The sequence below is a fragment of the Mastigoproctus giganteus genome, chromosome 1 (assembly GCF_048544385.1).
Source record: "Mastigoproctus giganteus isolate SK-2022 chromosome 1, ASM4854438v1, whole genome shotgun sequence".
NCBI classification, from domain to species: domain Eukaryota; kingdom Metazoa; phylum Arthropoda; class Arachnida; order Uropygi; family Thelyphonidae; genus Mastigoproctus; species Mastigoproctus giganteus.
This window is the reverse complement of record NC_143575.1, coordinates 224,736,320-224,760,441: the sequence shown is the minus strand read 5'-3', so window position 1 is coordinate 224,760,441 and position 24,122 is coordinate 224,736,320. Positions and strand designations below refer to the sequence as shown.

At 35.7% G+C, this 24,122-nt stretch overlaps 1 protein-coding gene across 2 annotated transcripts in view; it reads left to right on the top strand.

Moving 5' to 3' along the window:
* Positions 1–20,557, top strand: part of LOC150091553 (cyclic AMP-responsive element-binding protein 3-like protein 2) — a 104,919-nt gene extending 84,362 nt beyond the window's left edge. For both annotated transcript variants that reach the window (XM_090384550.1, XM_090384544.1), the window contains 3 exons: positions 188–272; positions 16,333–16,441; positions 20,079–20,557. In XM_090384550.1, coding sequence (XP_090240676.1) covers positions 188–272; positions 16,333–16,441; positions 20,079–20,368 — 484 coding nt within the window. In that variant the 3' untranslated portion in view covers positions 20,369–20,557. The remainder of the gene's footprint in view (positions 1–187; positions 273–16,332; positions 16,442–20,078) is intronic.
* Positions 20,558–24,122: the final 3,565 nt, after the last annotated feature.

Sequence of the window (24,122 nt, the reverse complement as noted above, 5' to 3'; positions counted from 1 at the left end):
GTAAATCAACTTGTTTGACTTGTGCTTTTTCAATTATGAAGATAGGAATAAAAGGAAAAGAATTATAATTCAGACACTGACATTAACAAAAATATTACATAGTGAACTGAGATTTCTCTGATCTGATAACTAATGGCAACATATAGATACTGAATTTTTTTTTTTAAATAGCTTATTTTCTTTTTAGATCTTTGTTGGATCAGTTAAAGCGATTACAGAGTATAGTGACAAATTCCACAGTCAAGTCAGTTCAGACTAGTACATGTGCAATGGTAAGCATAAATATTTTTGTATTTGTTAGTTTTATAAATATTGTATCTTCTTGAATAGGACAGCTACAGCAAGTGCTGATTAATTACATATATTTTTTTTTAATCTGCTTATATAAGTATATAACAAATTAACTAATACATTATCAGGTGTCATTTTTAATGCAATTCACAGTTGCAGGCTTTCCTAATTGATGGCATTTAGAGCAGGGATATTCAGTTTCTTTTACCAAAAAACTGGGATTGCTGCTAAAAAAAAAAAAAAACCATTCAGGCTGTTCAATAAAGAATGATCATAATTTATTTTTTCACAACATATTTTTATTAATCCTCCATATTTTGATGGTCCTTTTCAAAGTAGTTCCCATTTTATGAAATTTACTTAATCCAAATTTTTCTGTTGGTCTTCAAAAACCTTCTTCAGAACCATGCATCATATTGTTTCTTGTATCTAATTGTTTTATGACCTTATCATAGTAATTAACCAGACTGGTCAGTCAAGGCTTTCTTCATATACCCATTCTGTGTGATCATGTCCTTAAGCAAGAGACTCATGTCCACTAGTTGCCACTGAGTTGGTTTTGCATTAGCAGCACCCCTTGTTCAGGAATGGACTGGTCTGTGATGCTAGTGAAGGCTCGAAGTTGGGAACAGTTGATATAAGAGTGTAGTTCACATGTGTGGCAATCAGTTTTTGAATGTCTTCGAAAAAGAATGGATTGGCATCGAGATCTTTCTGACTTAGAATGTGGAATGATAGTTGAGACAAGATGTGCCTGTATCTCGACAACATCCCGCATGGTTAAGTGCTCCTGTTCTGTGGTGTCATGAGCCTACTATACTTGCTCAGCAGCAATTAAACAACCCATTAAAGATCACACTTGGGACAGCCACATGTGGTCAATGCTCATGGTTGAGTGTCATGTGTCTCATAACATAGCAGTGACCAAGCTAACCACCCAGTATAATGTAGGAATAGCAAGACATATCTGCATGGATTGTGCACCAGACATTGGTTTGTATAAGCTATGTATGGCAATTGATGACTGTCACAGGTACCCATGCTTGTTGCAACACATAAGGAACTGCAGCTTGCATGAACTCATCAGCAACAATATTAATTTTCATTTTAATCTTGACTAACATTATACCAAGCGATCTATAAGGTCACCCATAAATTTTGTGAAGATGGGCAGACTTCATAGACTTTGACAGTCTAGATCAGTGTTTCTCAACCTTTTTTGTTCGCGTACCCCCGAAGAACCACGTTTTTATTTTTGACCCCAATATATGTATGTCTACTATATTTTACTACAATATAAAACATGCTTAATTAAAAAATAGGATAAATCATCAATTCTGACAAATCATCACTTAGCTTAATAATGGCAATAGTGTAATTACTACAGAATATGGTTAAGTAAAAAATATGTTTCAATTGTTCCAAAATATTTTTGTTTCTTGTTAATCTCTTGCATACCTCCTGGGAAGCTTCTGTGTACCCCCAGGGGTACGTATACCCCCAGTTGAATAAAACTGGTCTAGATGATCCCATAAAAGCTCTATTGGGTTTTAAGTCTGATGATTGGGTGGTCACACCATAATTTGCAATACACCCTCCTGTTGTTCAGTTGCTATAAAGTCCCTGCACAGCTTAGAGCTGTGCTTTGGGTCATTGCCTTGTTGTAATATAAAATTTCTTCCACAAAGTTGAAGTCCAGAGGATATTGCATCATGTTCAAGAATGATTTTGTAGCCTTCTTTTCTTCAAATTCCTTCAATTCTGACGATGTCACCCACTCCAGAAAAACAGAAGCAACTCCAGATCATGATAAAACCATTGGTATACTTGACTATAGGCACTCAACAATGTGGCATCATTTTTTCCTTCACTTGATAATTTCACATAAACCCTTTGCCTCACCTTATAGTGTGCCCCCTGAGCAATAAGTCCATATGCACTCTCAATGCTGGGATCCAAAAATTTGAAATTGGATTCATCCATCCAGTATATTTTTCCAATCTTGAATTGTCCAATGTTGGTGGCTCTTAGCCTAAGCAAACTATTTCTTTTGGTTTGGCCAGTTTGATACAAATTCACAGGCTCCCCATGCTGATTTGGGTAAAATGCCTTACTATGACTGTTAAAATGATTGTTGGCTAGATTTCGGCACCATCATTCTGGGACTTGTGCTCTTGGTGAGTCCCTCGGCCTTCCCTCAGAGCTACTCCAACTCTGTGCCCACATCTCAGCCGTATCCACCTATCCAATAGGTTTCTGCCTTTTCAGCTACTTTCATGTGCCCAGTCTTTGGATCCTGACCTTAATGTTTGCTTATGACAGGGGATATGGACTCTGCATCCTTGAATTGTTCTTCCCTCTCCCTGATCCTTCTCCTTGAAGCTTATCCTAATGCTGCAAGCCAACAATACCATCTGCTATGAAGATTAATATTAGTAATGGCCGCATGGTGCAAGAAAGCCTATGGCTTATGCTGCACCAGCCAAAAAAAAAAATCCGAACAAAACAATGATAAAAACAAAAAAAAAATAAATAATAATAATTAATAAAAAAAAAAGGAAATTAAACCTATCATCCTATGCGCTTCCCTTACCCCAAAGTACTATCCAGTTGAACTTTGAATTTACCCAAACTGTCGGCCTCTACCACCCATGAAGGCAACTTATTCCAGTAATTTACAACTCACTAGCTAAAATGAAACGGCCTGCAGTCCAATCTAAATATTTGCCCCCCGTAACTTGAATTTATGTCCCCTAGTTCTAGCATCATTTATAATCTTGAAAATTTCATCCTCGTTCATTTTACTGATGCCTCTCAGAGCCTTAAACACCTCAATCAAATCTCCTCTAAGGTGTCTAGTTTCCAAACTCTGCAACCCACATATTCGAAGTCTTTCTTCATAAGGACGCCTTTTTGCCGATCTCATCAGGCGAGTTACCCGTCTTTGCACCCTTTCAAAAAGCTCGATGTCTTTCTTTAGGTGCGGTCTCCATACTTGAACACAGTATTCCAAGTGTGGTCTAACATAAGCCTTATATAATGGGATTATCACGTCCCTTTCTCTACTTGCAAAAGTTCGATAGATCATCGATAGGACACCATGGGCCTTCCTTGCAACCTGTTTACAATGCTCAGAGAATTTCATGTCTGACCGTATCGTAACACCCAAGTCCCTTTCCTCCAGTACTGGGTTTAGTTGAACTCCACCAAGTGAATAAGTTATTTTGGGATTACTGTTTCCCAGGTGTAATACCTTACACTTTGTTGGATTAAAGCATAACTGCCATTTTTCTGACCATTTCTGAAGTCTATCTAGGTCTCTCTGAAGAAGCTCAGCTTGACAGTGATCATTAACTACTCTACCAATTTTAACATCATCTGCAAATTTAGACATCACGCCCTCTATCCCTTCATCAATGTTGTTTATGAAAATTAAAAACAACAGTGGTCCTAAAACTGATCCTTGGGGAACCCCACTTCTTACATCAACCCAATCTGAGGAATAGCCATTTATCACAACCCTCTACCTCCTGCCCTGAAGCCATCCTTCTATCCATCTAAGGATTTTCCCAGTGATTCCAACTTGTTCCAGCTTATAAAGCAACCACTCATGTGGGACTGAGTCAAAAGCTTTGCTGAAATCTAAATAAACAATGTCGAAATTATTCCCTAAATCCAGCTCATGAGTGACCCTTTCAAAATAGTGAACCAGATTTGTTAAACATAATTTTCCCTTAACAAAACTATGCTGAGTATCCTTGAGAATTTCAATTCAATCCAAATGATCCTGAATTCCACCCTTGATCATTGCCTCCATGATTTTCCCTACTACTGAAGTCAGACTGACAGGTCGATAATTTCCAACTTCACTTTTAGAGCCACTCTTATGTATGGGAGATACATTTGCACTTTTCCAATCCAAGGGAATCTCCCCAGAGTCTAGTGATGCTCGCATAATTAGCCTCAGTGGTTCAATGCACTCGCTTGCCACCTCCCTTAAGATTATCGGGTATATTACATCAACTCCAGGAGCCTTACTGGTCTGTAGGCTCGAAAGTTTTTTCATTAAATAATCTTGCAAAATTTCAATATCATTAATTACATATTTTTTAACTCCGCTCCCACAATTTCCCATTGCCACAAAAGGTTTTTCATTTGTAAATATCGATGCAAAATAACTGTTGAGTTAGCATTAGCATTAGTAGAGGCATATGATGCAAGAAAGCAAGCTTATTCAGTATCAGCCAAAAAAAAAAACACAACCACTACTCCCATTTCACCCCTCTGTTCGTTCGAAATACCTGTCCAGCTGAGCCTTAAATTTGTTTAGGCTATCAACTTCAACAACAAGTGATGGAACTCTATTCCACAAACCAACTGCCCGCTGGCTAAAGGCAAATTTCCGCACATCTATCCGACATCCGTCCTTCCTCAATTTGAATTTATGCCCTCTCAGGTGATTATTCTGAGCAAGAGGAAGGATCCCATCGTCATTGAGCATGCTCAAGCCATTCAAAGCCTTGTACACCTCTATCAGATCACCTCGCCGATGCCTAGTCTCCAGACTCTAATTTGCAAAACTTAAGCCTTTCTTCGTAAGAGCAACCCTTTGTTCCATTCACTGATCTTGTTGCCCTTCTCTGTACTCGTTCCAGCAGCTCTACATCCTTCTTGAAATGAGGCCTCCAGACCTGTATACAGTACTCAAGGTGTGGCCTGACCAATGCCTTATACAAGGGAATAATCACATCCCTATCCCTGCTAGAAAAATTCCTGTATATCATTGACAAGACACCATGAGCTACTCTTGCAGCTCGTCTGCATTGCTCAGAGAACTTCATATCTGCCTGCACAATTACCCCCAGGTCCTTTTCATTCTCTACCACTGTCATCGTAGTACCACAGAGTTGATACGTTGATCTGGGGTTACTGTTTCCCATATGTAGTACTTTACATTTGTCAATGTTAAACTTCATTCGCCACCTCTCAGCCCATCTGCTCAACCTTTCCAGATCCTGTTGCAGCAGCATAGCATCAGTAGTGTCCTTAACAACCCTGCCAACCTTTGTATCGTCTGCAAACTTGGACATTAAGCTTGATCATCAATATCATTTATAAATACAGAAAACAACAATGGACCCAACACTGAACCCTGAGGAACTCCACTAATAACATTAGTCCACGTTGAGCAGTGTCCATTGATTACCACTCTCTGTCTTCTGCCACTCAACCATCCCTTTATCCATAGCAGCAATTTGCCTCCAATGCCACACTGCTCCAATTTGTGCAGCAGTCTTCCATGTGCAACAGTATCAAAAGCCTTTCTAAGATCCAAATATATAATATCAAAGTTATTCCCTGCATCCAGTTCTTTTGTGACTACATCATAGTATCCAATCAAATTGGTCAGACAAGACCTGCCCTTAACAAAACCATGCTGCGTCTGAGCTATAACTGAATTCTTGTCTAGATGGTCCTGCAGTGCTTCTTTAACCAGTGCCTCCATTAATTTTCCTGGAACCGAAGTTAAACTAACAGGTCTATAATTACTTGTGTCAGCCTTTAATCCTCCTTTGTGAATTGGGGTTACATTTGCACATCTCCAGTCTATGGGTACCTCCCCTGAGTCCAAAGAAGCTCTCATAATTATAGCTAGGGGTTTGCTTACTTCCTTTGCTGCCTACTTTAATATAACTGGATAGATCCCATCCACCCCGGGTGCCTTTTTATGTTTATCCTCAACAATATCTCCTCCACTTTCCTCTCAGTTATTAGAAAATCATCTAGCTCACTGCCAATGTTTACTTCACCTACGACATTCCCCTTCCTGAATAACTCCTCATGTGTGAATGTAGATGCAAAATACTTGTTTAGATTGTTAGCCACCTGAGCAGGATCCTCAACTGTTGAACCATCAACATCCAGTGGACCAATCTGATTCATCCCTTTCCTTCTTGAGTTTAAATAGGTAAAGAACTCTTTTCTGTTTTTCTTTGCATCCTTTGCCAAGGATTTCTCATAATTTGCCTTTGCCTGCCTAATCTCCTTTGTGACTTGGTTACAGACCAACTTATATCTATCATAGGCTTCCATGTCACCCATTAATTTGTATGTATCCCATGCATTTTTCTTCTCTGCCATATGTCTCATTAGTTCATCTGACAACCATTTAGGCCTGAACCTTGAACAATATTTCTTGGTTGGTATGTAAAGCCTGGTAGCTTCCAAGATTAGTTCCTTGAATGCTTCCCATTTTGAATTTGCTGTTGGTAACATCATCAGTTGGTCCCACTGTATAGAATTGAAATACTGTCTCAGACCATCATAGTCGCCTTTACGAAAGCAAAAACCCTTCCCTTTACCTCTGAGGGTAGTTACCTCCTTGAGTAAATCCCACTTCAGCACACTGTGATCACTGCCACCTAGTGGTTCCTTTATCTGCAGATTCTTAATGCATGAAGAATCACTACTGATAATCAGATCAAGAGTATTACTCCCTCTAGTTGCCTCTCGAACATGCTGGTGTAGAAAACAATCATCCAATAAATCCACAAAAGCCTTGCTAGTGTGTGAGTGACCAACCCACAAATTCCAGTCAATATCTGGGAAATTAAAATCCCCCATTATAAGACACTCTGATTTACTGGCCCACTCTATTTCCCTGTACAGTATCTTATTATACTCATCAGAGTCATTAGGCCTATAGCACACTCCTACTCTCAGTTTTGATTTACCTATGCTTATGTCACACCAAACTGACTCGACCCTGCCCTGTCCATCGATGTTGACTGGCTTCACTTCCTTGGATTTTGTGTTTCTTAACTAATAGCATAACCCCTCCTCCCTTCCTATCCTGTCTATCCTTTCTGTAGACGTTGTACTCCCCAAATTCCAGTTCTGCATTCCTTATATCTGTGTGACACCACGTCTCTGATATCCCAACAATATCTGCCTTTGATGTTTTGAGCAATACCTCAAATTCATCAAATTTATTTACTAAACTCCTAACATTGGTGTACACGCAAGTATACATGCACCTGTTTCTATTCTTAGCTACCCTAACACAACTCATGTGTTTACTTGTACCGCAATGACTTCCAGCAGTCTCTGAAATATCCTGCATCTTGTTTTTCAGGCTTCTGCTCATTCCAATAGAAGCAGTGCAAGAATCTCTTTCACCTCTGCCAGTGGCTACTGTTAATCTATGTCTTTGTCTCCCCCCAAGCTAGCAGTTTTCCGACCCACCTAACGCTGCCTCGATAGCAACAGCAAATATTCTTGCAATATTTGCTGCAACGGCAGCTGGTGTATTTAATACTATCCCCTTTCCCTTACGTAAAGGTCTGATCTGGTTTGTCCTGCTCTTCTTGGCATTTATATATGTGAAGAATTCTTTATTCCCCCTCTTTGCTCTGTTTGCTAGTGATTTCTCATAAACTGCCTTTGCCTGTCGAACCTTTTCTGTGGATCTATTACACATCACCTTGTAGCTGTTATAGGCTTCAGTACTTTTTATTGCTCTGTAACGTTTCCATGCCACCTTTTTCTGCTCAAGTAATGTGGCAACTTCACTATTCATCCAACTTGGAACCCTTCTCGTGGAGTATTTTTTTAATGGTATATACGCAGTCAAGGCTTCAGTACTTTTTAAAAGCGTACCACAGTTCAAATGTATTCATTTTCTGCACGATAACTACCCAGTTAATAGAGGCCATGTAGTACCTTAAGGCATCGTAATTTCCTTTTCTGAAATTAAAACCCATTCCTTTGCCTTTTACTTCTGCTACCTCTCTCGTCATCATCCACCGTAGAACTCCGTGATCACTTCCTGCTACTGGTTCCTCTACTGTCAGCTCTGTTATGTCATCTGATTCATGTATGATGATGAGGTCTAGGATATTCTTTTCTCTAGTACTTTCCCTGACATGTTGATACAAATAACAGCCATCTAGTTGATTTTAAAATTTTGTTCTCAATGTCGAGTTTCCTTCCCATTTACTCCAATCAATTAGAGGCAAATTGAAATCACCCATAATAAGGCATTGACGCTTACTTGCCCATTCCATTTGCATGTAGAGGCTTTTGTCATAATCTTCACAATCACCTGGTCTTTAGATTACTCCTCGCATTATACCTTTGTTTCCAACTATCTCACACCATACAGACTCTATACTAGCATGTGAAATGTCTGAATCCGGGAAAACTATCGTCGCACTCAGGCTGCTTCTGATAAGAAGCATTACCCCACCACCCCCTTCTATCTACCCTATCCTTCCTAAATACAAGCCATACTTATACTCATCATCCCCAATTTCCGGGTGGCACCACGTCTCTGTAAGTCCTATTATGTCTGCGTTACTTGTTTTAAGCAGCAGTTCGAATTTGCTCATTTTATTGACGACATTTCTAACATTACTGTATAAACAATTAAGATTTACTGTTCTTGTATATTTAACAACCCTAACACAACCCTTGAAGTTTTTTAGGCTCTCTTCCCTGATATTAGCTACCCGCTCACGTGAAACGTTTCTGCCCCCAGAACATCTAGATAATATGTCCAGTTGGGGTAACAGATAAGAACTATTAAGGTATGTGCAAGAGTTACTTTGACCAATATTATCAGATAAACGCGTGTCAGTATTACCCACTTCCCCCCCCCTAACTAGCAGTTTCCCTGAACCTTTAAGGTATCCTCAATAATACTGGCAAAAACTTTTGCACCACCTTTGTTTAAGTGTATCCCGTCTCTACAAAACAAATTCCTTCTACCTACAAGTGTGGGCCATGCTGATAGAAATTTCCCCCTTAAAGCCTTGCAGATTCCTTCAAGTCTTGAGTTAATCCACAAAGCTCTTAACATATAATCCCTCCTATCGTGTCTGGGCAGAATTGCAGACACGTAGACATTATGGCCTAGCTCGCGACATTTCCTCAACATGGTCCTGTATTTTTCCAACAAATCGTCAGATCGTGTACATTTAATATCCTTAGTCCCCACATGAATAATAATATTCTCTTTACCCCCTTTAAAATCAGACAATCTGTTGGTGACATCATCAATAGTTGCTCCCAGCAGACATACCCTGGTTCTACTCTACCTATCCTTATTACAAAAAATATTCCCCGTTTCCCCGACAATGGAGTCTCCTAATAAAACAATGTCCTTTTTAACCAGAGTAGTTTGCACTTGGTTTTTCTGTTTTGAGGCTCGAATCGGGTGTGCATCACTTGGTAGATTGCTGGAGTCTCGAGTCCCTGACGAGCTCCCAGATGCGTTATTCTCGAGGGCAAGCACCCGTTTTTTTAGGGACTCAAATTGTTCCATCAGTGCACCAAATTGTAATTTAAGATCGGTGCACTCCTTACATCGATCACAAAGAAAAGAATCCCCAGGTGAGATAGGGTTAGTCACCAGGTCGACCTTGGAAAACATTCCACAGGTTCCACAACTGATTAAATCATTACTCACCCGTAAATCGCCATCGGCTATTTCCGTGTGAGTCACGATACCCTGTGACGTGTTTAAGGCAGATCTCGTAACTACCATTATAAAATTAAATAAATATCAATGAAAGTTAACTTTAAAAAATTATATCTATAATATTATTAAAATCAAACTGTTACAGAAAAACCTATAACAAAATAATCCAACAATATCTAAATAAATCAAATATTTAAAAGCACTATCCAAAAGTAAACCACTTAACTGAGAAGCCCTGACTAAGCGTGTCCGCTCACCTCGAATGTCAACACTCTGAAAAAGATGGCTTGCTCCCTTGTTAGTATTACAGTGAGTAATAATGAACTAACTACTTCTGTTCAGTGCAAAGAACATTGCCTGTTTTATTACTGTATAAAATTATTTGTTTCTACCTATATTTTCTTTGTATATTGTGATGTATATAACTGTATTATACTTTGAGTTTTGAGCTGTACTTTAGCATTAGTTGAGGCATATGATGCAAGAAAGCAAGCTTATAGAGCATCAGCCAAAAGAAAAAAAAAAAATCTTCCCATTTCACTCATCCGGTCACTCCAAATGTTTGTCTAGTTCAGCCTTAACAGATGGAAGTTTGTTCCAGCAATCAACTACCCACTGGCTAAAGGCAAACTTCCGCACATCTATTCTACAACCGTCTTTTCTCAATTTGAATCTGTGTCCTCTCAGGTTCTTAATCTGAGCAAGTGGAAGTACCCAATAAGCCTTGAGCCTGCTCAAACCATTCAAGGCCTTGTACACCTCAATCAGATCACATTGCAGGTGCCTAGTCTCCAGATGCTGCAACTTACAGAATTTAAGCCTCTCCTAGTAAGAGAACCTCTTTGTTCCTCTCACCAATCTTGTTGCCCTTCTCTGTACTCATTCTAGCAGCTCTACATCTTTCCTAAAATGAGGCCTACAGACCTGTACGCAGTACTCAAGATTGATAATCACCTCCTTGTTTCTGCTAGCAAAATTCCTATATATCATTGACAAAACTCCATGACTTGCTCTGGCAGCCTGTCTGCACTGCTCAGGGAACTTCATGTCTGACTGTACATTTATCCGTAGGTCTTTTTCATTCTCCACCTCCATGAGTAGTACCACACAGTTGGTATGTTTCCCTTGGGTTACTGCTACCCATATGCAGTACTTTGCATTTGTCAATATTAAACTTCAGTTGCCACTTCTCAGCCCATCTATGTAACGTTTCTAGATCCTGTTGCAGTAGTGTGCTATCTTCACTGTCATTAACAACCCTGCCAACCTTTGTATCAATACTTTGTATACTTCCGTTTATGCGTCCACATATGTATTTCCTTACGTTTCATTTATCAATGTTCTCTAGTTATTATGATATTGTATTATCGCTGTTAACCTCTGGCCTGGTAGCCTTGAAGGGCAATATTGCAATGTATTAATTCCTATTATTATTATTGCAATAAAAAAAGATTTCTCAAATAAAGGTTTTTGCACTGCTACACAACCATGAAATCCTGCTTGTTTAAGACAAAGCTTTACAGTGGAGACACTGGAGTTTCTCTGCTCCTATTGAACTCAGCTCAGATTTCAGGTGCAGTAAGTTGTTAATTGGATTTAGTTGTGGTCTTGTGCTTCTGTTGTTACATGCAGTCTTCCTGATTGTAGTTTGTATTCCTTTAAATGAAACACCTAGTTTTTTGCCAACACTTTTCACGGAATAACTTTCTTTATACAGAATTATAATTGCACTTTTTTTTTTTTTCAATACCCAGTTTCTTATCTCTTGCCATATTTATCATGAAACACAGAAAACTTACACCAAACGCCCTTTCTGAATGATGAATGTTCGATTTTATAAGTTACAGCTCGTACTTCTCAATCTATATTATTGCAAAACACTCTAGAATCATTTACACCTTCTATAATATTGAAATAATACTCCCAATTTCTGGAATATTCTAGAAAGTTCTTAAATATTATTTAAATGTTTTGATTTTTATACTTAAAATATTTTAATAAAAAAATTGGTAAACAAATTGGTCCTATTTTAATAAACACTTTGAAAATTAAGAAAAACGAAATGTTTTTCCAAACTTTAGGTGGGAGTATATTTGTGAAAGAAGCTAAAGCAATATTTTGGGAAAGATATGGAAAAATAGTATCAAGAAGAAAGGAAAAATGTTTCGGTGTTCAGTTAAAACTCTTAGAACAGAGGGAAAAAAACCATAACTAGAAATATATGGAGTAAATACATTACTGATTGGTTAAACAAAGGAGCTAAAGAAGGAAAAAAGTACCTATCTCTGTCATAGAAAATATCAAGTGTGGGAAAGGAAAGGTAGTTGCTAAAGATTAGAAAAGAAATGTTAAAAGAAGTGTTAATCACATCAACACCAGAGTTCATTTTTCTTGAATGGCTGCAACCACTGGATAACTTAATGATGTGACCAACTTTCAGAAGATTGGAATAAGCATTAATTGTACTAATATATAAGAAGGGAAATAAAGCTGCATGTGGAAACAGAGGAATTTTTCTTCTTAGTGTTCCAAGTAAAATCTCTGCAAGTACTTTAGAGAAGAGGGTATTGTTGAATGTAACCATGGGGATGAACATTTGGATTTTATGCTGAACAGGAGATGCATGGATTAGATAATCACACAAAGACAGATTATAGAAAAGTAATGGGAACTAACAAAAAAATATATTTAGGATTTGTTCATTCAGTTCTAGAGTCGCTAGAAAGAGTACAGAGAAGTGCAACAAGATTGGTGAGAGAAACAAAGGGGGTGTGCTTACAAAGAAAGGTTTAAGTTCTGCAAGTTGCAGCATCTGGAGCCTAGGCACCCGCAAGGTGATCTGATTGAGGTGTATAAGGCCTTGAATGGGTTGTGCAGACTCAATGCTGATGGGATACTTCTGCTTGCTCAGATTAAGAACCTGAGTGGGCATAGATTGAGAAAAGATAGTTATAGAATAGATGCACGGAGGTTTGCCTTTAGCCGGTGGGTAGTTGATTGCTGGAACAGACTTCCATCTTTAGTTGTGGAAGTCGATAGCTTAAATAAATTTAAGGCTGAACTAGACAAATATTTGGTGTGACTGGATGGGTGAAATGGGAAGAGGTTTTTTTAGGCTGATGCTGTATAAGCTTGCTTTCTTGCATCATATGCCTCTGCTAATGCTAATTGAGCTAATGCATGACAAGGCTTTAAGTCTCAAGAAATTCTATTAATAGGAAGATTAGCTAAAGCTTCTATATTGTTAGTAAAGGAGGTAAGTTTCATATATATGTATAGCTTTAGCTAACCTTGTTGCTAGTATTTATTATCACGAAAAAGCATACTACAAAGAACTTAGATGTCTGCTCTTTCAAATTTCAGTAAAATATAGCATCAAGGTTAATGTTTTAAGGGAAATAAAAAGTTTATATAAAATGTCTGGTCTACAATGAGCATTGAAGGAAGAATTGGAAAATTGTTTAGGGTTAAACATGGAATGAGGCAAAGCTGAACTTTAATGTTATTACTTTTTGGTAATTTTCACAAAATATTTTAATAAAAAAAAATAAATAAATTTGCTTACAAAGTTCAGTGTGGGAGATTTTTATATCACCTATACTAAACTGTGTAGGTGATGTAAAAGTAACTTTCATTCTTTTATTAAATGGTTCATGAAAATATTCTTCAAGTATTGCCATTATTCTTCAGCTATCTCTGAATAAATTAAATAAAACCTTTTAAACAAGTTGGTGTGAAAATTAGTGTCCACAAACAAAATTTACAAAAATTGGGAGAGACAAAAAAAATTTTAAGTTTAGACTAAATTACCCAAAATTAGGACAAGTTTGTGATTTTGTGAATTAGGAAGTCTTTATTGAAGATGGCAGATTAGACATGGAAATAAACAGTAGATTTTGAAAAAAGTAAAGCAGGAAGTGTAAAATTCCATTTACACAGTTTCATTTAGAGCAAAAGAGAAACATTTATAACATGGCTTTTAAGCCCCCTTTAAGCTGGAGCTGGGTGAGATGAGAAATAAAGGAATTGATCAAGTGTATGACTATGAAAATTGCTTCCAGTATGTCATGTGTTAGGCATGTGCTTGCACACACACAACCATATTGTTGGGTTTTAATTTCAGAAAAGGAAATTACGATGCCTTAAGGTACTACATGGCCTCTATTAACTGGGTAGATATCGCGCAGAGAATGAATACAATTGAACTGTGGTACGCTTTTAAAACATTAATCACAGATGCCTTGAATGCGTATATACCATTAAAAAAATACTCCACGAGAAGGGTTCCAAGTTGGATGAATAGTGAAGTTGCCACATTACTTGAGCAGAAAAAGGTGGCATGGAAACGTTACAGAGCAATAAAAAGTACTGAAGCCTATAACAGCTACAAGGTGGTGTGTAATAGAGCCACAGAAAAGGTTCGACAGGCAAAGGCAGTTTATGAGAAATCACTAGCAAACAGAGCAAAGAGGGGGGATAAAGAATTCTTCACATATATAAATGCCAAGAAGAGCAGGACAAACCAGATCGGACCTTTACGTAAGGGAAAGGGGATAGTAATAAATACACCAGCTGCCGTTGCAGATGAACTCAACAGTTATTTTGCATCGATATTTACAAATGAAAAGCCTTTTGTGGCAATGGGAAATTGTGGGAGCAGAGTTAAAAAATATGTAATTAATGATATTGAAATTTCGCAAGATTATTTAATGAAAAAACTTTCAAGCCTACAGACTAGTAAGGCTCCTGGAGTTGATGGAATATACCCTATAATCTTGAGAGAGGCGGCAAGCGAGTGCATTGAACCACTGAGGCTGGTTATGCGAGCATCACTAGACTCTGGGGAGATTCCCTTGGATTGGAAAAGTGCAAATGTATCTCCCATACATAAGGGTGGCTCTAAAAGTGAAGTGGGAAATTATCGACCTGTCAGTCTGACTTCAGTAGTAGGGAAAATCATGGAGGCATTGATCAAGGGTGGAATTCAGGATCATTTGGATAGAATTGAAATTCTCAAGGATACTCAGCATGGTTTTGTAAAGGGAAAATCATGTTTAACAAATCTGGTTCGCTATTTCGAAAGGGTCACTCACGAGCTGGATTTAGGGAATAATTTCGACATTGTTTATTTAGATTTCAGCAAAGCTTTTGACTCAGTCCCACATGAGCGGTTGCTTTATAAGCTGGAACAGGTTGGAATCACTGGGAAAATCCTTAGATGGATAGAAGGATGGCTTCAGGGCAGGAGGCAGAGGGTTGTGATAAATGGCTATTCCTCAGATTGGGTTGATGTAAGAAGTGGGGTTCCCCAAGGATCAGTATTAGGACCACTGTTGTTTTTAATTTTCATAAACGACATTGATGAAGGGATAGAGGGCGTGATGTCTAAATTTGCAGATGATGTTAAAATTGGTAGAGTAGTTAATGATCACTGTCAAGCTGAGCTTCTTCAGAGAGACCTAGATAGACTTCAAGAATGGTCAGAAAAATGGCAGCTGTGCTTTAATCCAACAAAGTGTACGGTATTACACCTGGGAAACAGTAATCCCAAAATAACTTATTCACTTGGTGGAGTTCAACTAAACCCAGTACTGGAGGAAAGGGACTTGGGTGTTACGATACGGTCAGACATGAAATTCTCTGAGCATTGTAAACAGGTTGCAAGGAAGGCCCATGGTGTCCTATCGATGATCTATCGAACTTTTGAAAGTAGAGATAGGGACGTGATAATCCCATTATATAAGGCCTATGTTAGACCACACTTGGAATACTGTGTTCAAGTATGGAGACCGCACCTAAAGAAAGACATCGAGCTTCTTGAAAGGGTGCAAAGAAGGGTAACTCGCCTGGTGAGATCGGCAAAAGGGCGTCCTTATGAAGAAAGACTTCGAATATGTGGGTTGCAGAGTTTGGAAACTAGACACCTTAGAGGAGATTTGATTGAGGTGTTTAAGGCTCTGAGAGGCATCAGTAAACTGAATGAGGACAAAATTTTCAAGATTATAAATGATGCTAGAACTAGGGGACATAAATTCAAGTTACGCGGGATCAGTAAACTGAATGAGGACAAAATTTTCAAGATTATAAATGATGCTAGAACTAGGGGACATAAATTCAAGTTACGCGGGGAAATGTTTAGATTGGACTGCAGGAAGTTTTATTTTAGCCAGCGAGTTATAAATTACTGGAATAAGTTGCCTTCATGGGTGGTAGAGGCCGACAGTTTGGGGAAATTCAAAGGTCATCTGGATAGTACTTTCAGGTAAGGGAAGCGCATAGGATGATAGGATTAATTTCCTTTTTATTTAATTTTTAATTTCATTTTATTATTTTTATTTCTTTATTAATTATTATTATTTATTTATTTAATTTTTGTTTTTATCATTGTTTTGTTCGGATTTTTTTTTTTTTTTTTGGCTGGTGCAGCATAAGCCATAGGCTTTCTTGCACCATACGGCCGTTACTAATACTAATATTAGAATATATGAAAATGTCAGATTTTTTGGAAAAATAAATTGAAGCATTACAAGTGCATTTAAAACATTTCCATTTTCTTTCAGGTACTTCTTTTGTCTTTTGCCCTTTTGCTGATTCCCAGCTTTAGGCCAGATTCTTTAGAATCAAATGACCTTTCATTACCTTCCATTAACAAAATGCCTCCAGTAGCAGGTAAGAAATATATTTCCAGTAAATAAGTTTTAATAGATTTTTTTTTTTTGGCAATAAAATTAATGCTTTGAATAGTTTTTAACTGTTAACTTTATATATATTGACAAAGGGATAGAAGGCATGGTATCAAAATTTGCAGATGACAAAGATTGGTAGGGTAGTTAATGATCATCCCAAGCAGCATTCCTTCAGGATGACCTGAACAGGCTGCAAGAATGGTTAAAAAGTGACAGCTGTGTTTTAATTCAGCAAAATGCAAGGCCTTTGAAGAATAGCAACCCCAAAATAATTATATACTTTGTGGGGTTTAATTAAAGGTAAAGGAAAAAAGTGATCTGGGAGTTACAATGAGCAGATATGAAGGTTTTTTTTCTGAACAGTGTAAACAGGCAGTGAGGAAAGCCCATAGCATCCTATTGATGACTTATCGAACATTATTATTCTGTAAAGATATGGAGGTCACAGTCCTATTGTCTAAGGCAATTGTAAGACCACATTTGGAATACTGTGTTCAGGCATGGAAACCTCATCTGAAAAAAGAGTTTCTCGAAAGGGGCCAAAGTCAGGCAACTCACATGGTGTGATCAGCAAAAGAGCGACCATAAGAGGAAAGACTCCGATTATGTGGGCTACAGAGCTTGGCAACCAAGCACCATAGAGGGGACATAAATTCAAATTACAGGGGATGAGGTTTAGACTAGGTGTAGGCAGTTTTCTTTTAGCCAGCAAGTTGTTTATTGCTGGAACGGGTTTCTTTCACAGGTAGTTGAGGCTGACAGTTTGAATAAATTCAAAAGTCAACTTGATAGTTACTTATGTGAGGAGAGGAGCAAATAATGTATTTTCTTATCTACTATTTTTTTTTTTTTTTTTTTTTTTTCATTGCAGCAAAAGCCTATGGCTATTACTACTGTGTTGTATAAAGTATGTTATACAACATTAGTAGTTAATTTGAATTAAACTATAAACTAACAGAATAAAGAAATTAAGGTTAAAGTAGATGATCTGTTCTTTAGCAAAAAATTAATTTGAAAGATTGCATGATTATTTTATTTGAATTTAAGGCCGTCTTATTTTTTTGTCATGTTTGTTGGTGTCATCTTCAATTTGACTATGTACTCAAATTTTAAATGGCTTTGTTTACCTTAGTTTTTTATGTGAGATTTCTTATAAGTGAGAAAAGTACATCATTTCTTAAAATTAAAACTGCTTGAAAAGGATGCATTTTTTATAATTTTATGTCAAAATAAAATATCCAAGTATGTATAGAAAGAATAGACCCAGTATTATTTAACCTTCTAGTGGGCACCTGCAAGTGTATTGGTATACAGATTTTTTTCCAATCAAGTTTTTTGGAAAAAAAGGCAAAAAATATTTAAAAATGGGAAATATTAAAAATTTATTCTTAATTCTAGCACTATATTAGATAACAAGATCAAAAATTATTTCCCTGACTGCCTTAAAGGTAAACTTTTAGTTAAGCAGCATATGAAAATGAAAGCAAAACGAAACTCTATGGAAAATTGACATAGCAGGCATTTTTTAAAATTCAAATTGGAACCTTAATGAAATTTTTATGACTATATATCTCCAATGAAAATATCATTAATGATGAATTGGGGTGCTTTTTACCATACATGAAGAGTACTTTAATATATAAAATTTTTTTTTTGAAGAGCTGCGCAGAATTCACAAAAACTTCCTGCTATTGGTTGATAATATCAATCATGGTGCCCAAATGAAGATCAAACTTGTATATTATTGAAACAGTAGTTATGACAAGGTTGATCTGCATATCTGATAAGGAAGGAACTGTAACCTTTTGTTATCATTTCTGTGCTATTGCTGAATAGTTATTAGTAGTTATCTTTGTTCTGTTTATTCTAAATAATGTACTGTAGTTCAAGAAATAAGCATTGACTCTCTTTCTATTTCTTGGTTCATCTAAGATCAGCTGTTTAAAGGTTACCTGTGTAAAACTGGTTGTTTAAAAATGTAAAGAGTGAATTACTAATAAAATCTCTAAACAGAATAATGTAAATCAAAACATAATATTAAGGAGAAATTTCACTGCATAGTTGAAACAGCATATTTAATCTGCAGAGAAATTCAGGGCTCACAAGCTGTTAAAGGAGTTGCCATGCAAAATGGAAGGCTTCATTAAACAATACAAAATGACAGGTTTTTTTTATTGGCTGATGCTATATATGCATACTTTCTTGCATCTTATGCCTCTACTAATGCTAATACATGTAGAAAATTACTTCAAAGTGCGTGCACTCACGCATGCACTCGCGCGCGCGCGCACACACACACACACACACACACACACACACACACACACACTGATTCTCAAACGGAAAAAATTGTGGAAATTGTTTGCAGTTTCTAAATCAGATTACTCTTTTTTTTTTTCCTTTAGCCAACATGTTGCAAGTGCTACACTAAAAGTTTGCATACTTTGACAAGTACATTACTAGTACAATAATATCAAGTTATTGAGGCCACCTTATTCTATCAAGTATGGCACTTTGTTTTTAGGAAGACATGATGGAGTGGGAATTGGCATTTCTTCTCTATACAGTACAGGTTTTAACATATATGAAACATCAGTGTACTCAGAACTATGCTTTAAATTGAAACATTTTCATCATACCTGATGAAGGGGTGGTATTTCACCGGTTGATGAAATACCACCACTTTGCTTATTGGAGGCTTGAAGTGGTGAAACCCATGTTTAGTCTCTAGAGCAAAGTTTCCGGCATCCCCCCCCCACTACTTTTCCTTCAACCCATGCACGGTACTAAGTACTATAGGTTGATATCTTTCGTGTTTGGGGTTTTCATAAAAAAAAAAAAAATACAGAAGCTGCAATTGTTGTAATGATTTGTTGGCTCACATCATACTACAGGAATACAAAAGCTTATCACCCCCTCTTAAAAGCCTGCTGCATTTAAGGGGAGGTGATAAGCAGTCAAATGGAAGTAAATATTATCTTTTTAATCTTTTAAGCATCTTTGAAGGTATTCCAAATCTGACCTAGATCACAATACTTATAGACTGTATTAAAAAAAATATATATCACTCCTGATATGATATAGAATTTTTAAGCTTACTTTTTGGCATTAGCATTAGTAGAGACAAATGATTCAAGAAAGCAAGCTTATTTAGCATCAAAAAAAAACCCTTCCCATTTCACCCATCCATTCACTCCAAAAGTTTGTCATCTTCCTTGAATTTATTTAAACTTCCACAATGACAGATGTAAGTTTGTTCCAGCAATCAGCTGCCTGCTGGCTAAAGGAAAATTTCCACACATCTCTATTCAACAACTGTCTTTTCTCAATTTCAGTTTGAGGAAAGACAGTTTTCAAATAGACGTGCAGAAATTTGGCTTCAGCAGATACTTTTGGTGTATGTGCATTAATTTTATCAAAAAGACATTTCTTTCCTTGGATATAGAATGGCTTTTCACTAAGTTTGATTATCAGACTTCTTTTATTTATTTTTTTTGTGACTAGATTAATATGTTAGTAATATCTAAATATTGGGATGACATATCAAGAAAATTTTATTTTGTGATCAGTTCTGTAATTATACACGAATATTGATTTACTTTCTTTGAAATCTTTGTTAGGTCGTTCTCGCAATCTTCTGTATTCCAAAGAAATGGAAGGAGTGAAAGTGTCCCAGCATTCCAAAGCCCTGAAAACAAAATCTAGTGAGAGGATTTCACTTGATCTAGATGATTTAGACTCTCATCTACCACCAAAGAAGCCTCTTCTAGATATTCCTGATTATTCTGTGTACAAGAAGGAAGCAACCATTAAAGGTTTTAACTATCATGAAACCCTTAAAAGAGGCCATAATGGATCTAATTATGTTAATCAGCAGGAAGTTGTGATTAAGTTGCCTCAAGACATATGACACATTTCTCTCTCTCTCTGTTTTATGTGCAAAGCAAGTATTAAGCATAACAGAATGGGCTATTAAATTGCAATATTTTTCCATTGTTAATTTTTCTCATTAAGAATGTAATAGCTTTCACAAAATTTCCAATTGTTAGTTTATGAGAACTTTTAAACATAAATCTCAATGGGTTTCCATGCAGGTTAAAGGAGCATTTTTTTTTTTTTTTTTTTTTTTTTTTTTTCCAAATGGATTTCACTGGAGTGGTTGATGAAACCGAATCAAGAGTGCTCCTCATGATATCTCATATTGCAAAGAGATGGTGGGCTATATATTTATTTTATTTATTTTTGATATTACTGTAGAATTTAGCCTGAAAATCAATCTCATTGGCCTACCATCAAAATTCATCTCCATATTGAATTTTTTTCACAAAGAAAATTATTTAATCAATTTCACATACTGATAAGATGTTAATGACCCCAAATTCAGTAGTAGAAACTGCAAGATTAAAACTGAGTTATGACCTCAGTAAAATTAAGTTATGACCTTTACTCAAAAAATGAGCATTAAAGATATCAGTTCAATGGAAAACTATAATTCTTGTGAAACGCTATTTTTGAGTAAACACTGAAGTTTTTCTTGGAAAGATTTTAAATCGTGTACAATTACAAGATATTTGTAAGTGCTGAAGATATAGAATTAAATATGTTTTTAAAAATCTGTATACAAGTAATCTCATAATGCAAAATCAGCAAATTATTATAAAGCCACATTTTTATTTTATTTTTTTGTTTGTGTGTTTCAAATATTATGAGATCTTTATTGATGTATTTATTTTTTAAAAGCTTTTAAAACTCTAAAATTTAAAAAGTTTACTTTTGTAAAAGAGAAATTTGACAAAGGTTATCAGATTTAAATTCCTACCAATTTGATCAGATCCATGTAATTGTTAAGTTTTAAAATTATCTTTAAATACTGTTAATATAAAAGTAAGTATTCAATGCTGTTTTCATAAATTGTTACAGAAAAGAAGAATGGTTATTTAGGGGTTGTTAGATTGATTATATTGCAACTCTTAAATATTGCTGTGTTCTAGCCTTATTTTCCCACATTTACAGAGTTGAATTATATGCATTTTTATATGTTGTATATGCAGAATTTATTTTTTGAATGTAAATTGAACTTAAATTCTAGAATTTGTAAACTTATTTACATGATTGTCACATCTTAAAAATTGATAGTGGTTTACTTTTTCACCTGTTCATTTCATAAATAGCTATTCCGTTTTATTTCAAGTGTCATTGTTATCAAGGCAACCTTATCACTAATGTATACAATGTTTCTATAATGTTGTGGGTTTTGTTTACCCAAAGGCATACTGGAAACTTAGTGGAGTACATTGCACTGTTTCATGATATATATACACACAGATAATATATAAATAAAAAACTGCCTAAGCATGTGAATGCATTGTTTCTAAAAATTACTTCTTTCAAATTCTTCTTATGATGAATATAACAACTTTCTGATTATTCAGCAAAGATTTTATTTTTATCTTAAACTTTAAAAGCAACAAAAATTATATTACCCTGCTCTTAGATTATTTAAAATTTGCGTGCGTGCATATTGTTTTTTGACTACAAATAAATCTTTCTTCTTTTGAATAAGTTATTTAATTATGCTTAAATAAGTTCCATATAGTCTATTTGGTAAAATTAACTCCTTAAAACAGTGGTGAGCATGAGGGCTAAATCAGGAAGGAAAAAAATATTTGCAGGACACATTATAAACGATATTTTTTATTTAGTTTTTTATCAGAGATGAAACTTTTGAGTAATTTATATTTTTGTATTAGTTGTATTATCAGTAATACGACATAATTATTTAATAATATTTTTATAGGAATATAATTATTATTCGTCTACTTTAATATTTTTTGTTTCTTGTTTCTAATATTAGATTGTGAATTGCATTAAGATAGCAAGCTGCATGTGGCCCATGCCACATTTTACTCATCACTGCCTTAAAAGATATGATGCAGTTGGTATTAATGAATGAAGGAGGTGAACATTAGTTTTTTGTTGGTCACTGAAAGTAAATATTTAACTTCTACCTTTATATGATGTGCAAGGTATGGCTAGAAAGTTCTAGGAATGACTTTATACATAAGGTAAAAAATATGTATCGGTAGCTGATATTCTTCAAGTTCATTAAATTTGTAGCTGATATTCTTCAAGTTCATTAAATCATATATAGAGTCTCAAAATGTACATGCTTTACCATTTAATTATTCATCACAAGGCTTGAAGTATTAGCTGCAAGTGATGGGCTCTGTGGAGTGTTTCTTTGTGAAATTTTGAAAATTTGTAAAAATGAAAACCTTGTCCATAAATGCTTTTAAATGTTAATCTGCTCTTGTTTTGACTTAGTCACCTAATATTAGAGAAATTGTTTCAATAATGAAGTCAGTAATACTTTTTTTTTTTTAATTATTGAAAACTCATAAAATTTTTGAAAACAAAAATCATAAGAATTTTGAAAAAGAAAATCATGAAAATTTCATAAAAAAAAACTCGGCATCACTTATTTTTTGGTGTAATATCATCTTCTATATCTGTGTATGTATCACTTATTCAGTTTCATAAATTTGTGGATCTGAATTCCAGAGATTTTGGCTTCTGTAAGTCAAAGGTGACAAGTGCAGTCTCCTCTGATTTTAAAATCTGTTTTCATGTTGTCATCTATTATATGATGATTACATAACAGTTTTTGAAGACATATCCAAAAGTCAGCTGAACAGGCTCTTTCTTGGTTTTAACCCACTCACTAACTTAATTTCAACGATGTTCATGAACTGGTGCCAAAAAGTGCTTACTCATCCTAAAGTTTTATTTTCAATTTTGATTTCATATAATTCTTCAGGTTAGGATTTGTACTATCAACATAATGAAAGAAAGTAAAGCACATACAGCATGAGCCAAAAAAGAAATAGTCAAACCTTTAAATTTATTCAAAGGTGGAAGTTTATTCCAGTAATCAGTTACTCTTTGGCTAATTGAAAATTTGTGCTCATCTATTCTGCAACCATCATTTTTAAAGTTAAATTTATATCTCATTATGTGTGTTGTCTGAGAAGGAATAAAGATGTCATCAGCATTTAGTTTACTTAACCCTTTTAAAGTGTTATGAACTTCAAGTCACCGTGCAGATGCTTAGTTTCCAGACTGCAATTTACAGAACCCTACCTTTTATGTCCTCCAAATAATCTTGTTGCTCTTCTCTGCATCCTTTCCAAGGAACTGTGTCCTTCCTAAAATGAGATTTTCAAACCTATATGCAGCATTTGAGATGTTGCTGTACTGTTACCTTATACAATGGGATAATCTTTGTCTTTACTGCAAAGTCACTGTGTATTATATCATTGACAGATGCCTCTATCATGACATTCTAGCAGTCTGTTTGCACTGTACAATTACCCCAAGGTCTTTTTTTATTAGCAACTATCTTGAGTTTGGTGCTACCCAAATGGTAAGTTATTCTGTGATCCAAAATTAAACCATGCAGATCATGAGGCAATTCTTCACTATGTATAAACTTTTGATATTTCCTTTGAGGTAATTTTATAAGCAAATTAAAAATTGAACTTGCAAATTATTTACTTTTATATATGTGCAAAGATGTCTGTCCCCATGTTTAGCCAGGCTAAATTTATTGCCTGACAAATTTTTGCTACATGAGACAACATAAATTTGTCAGGCAGTAAATCCTT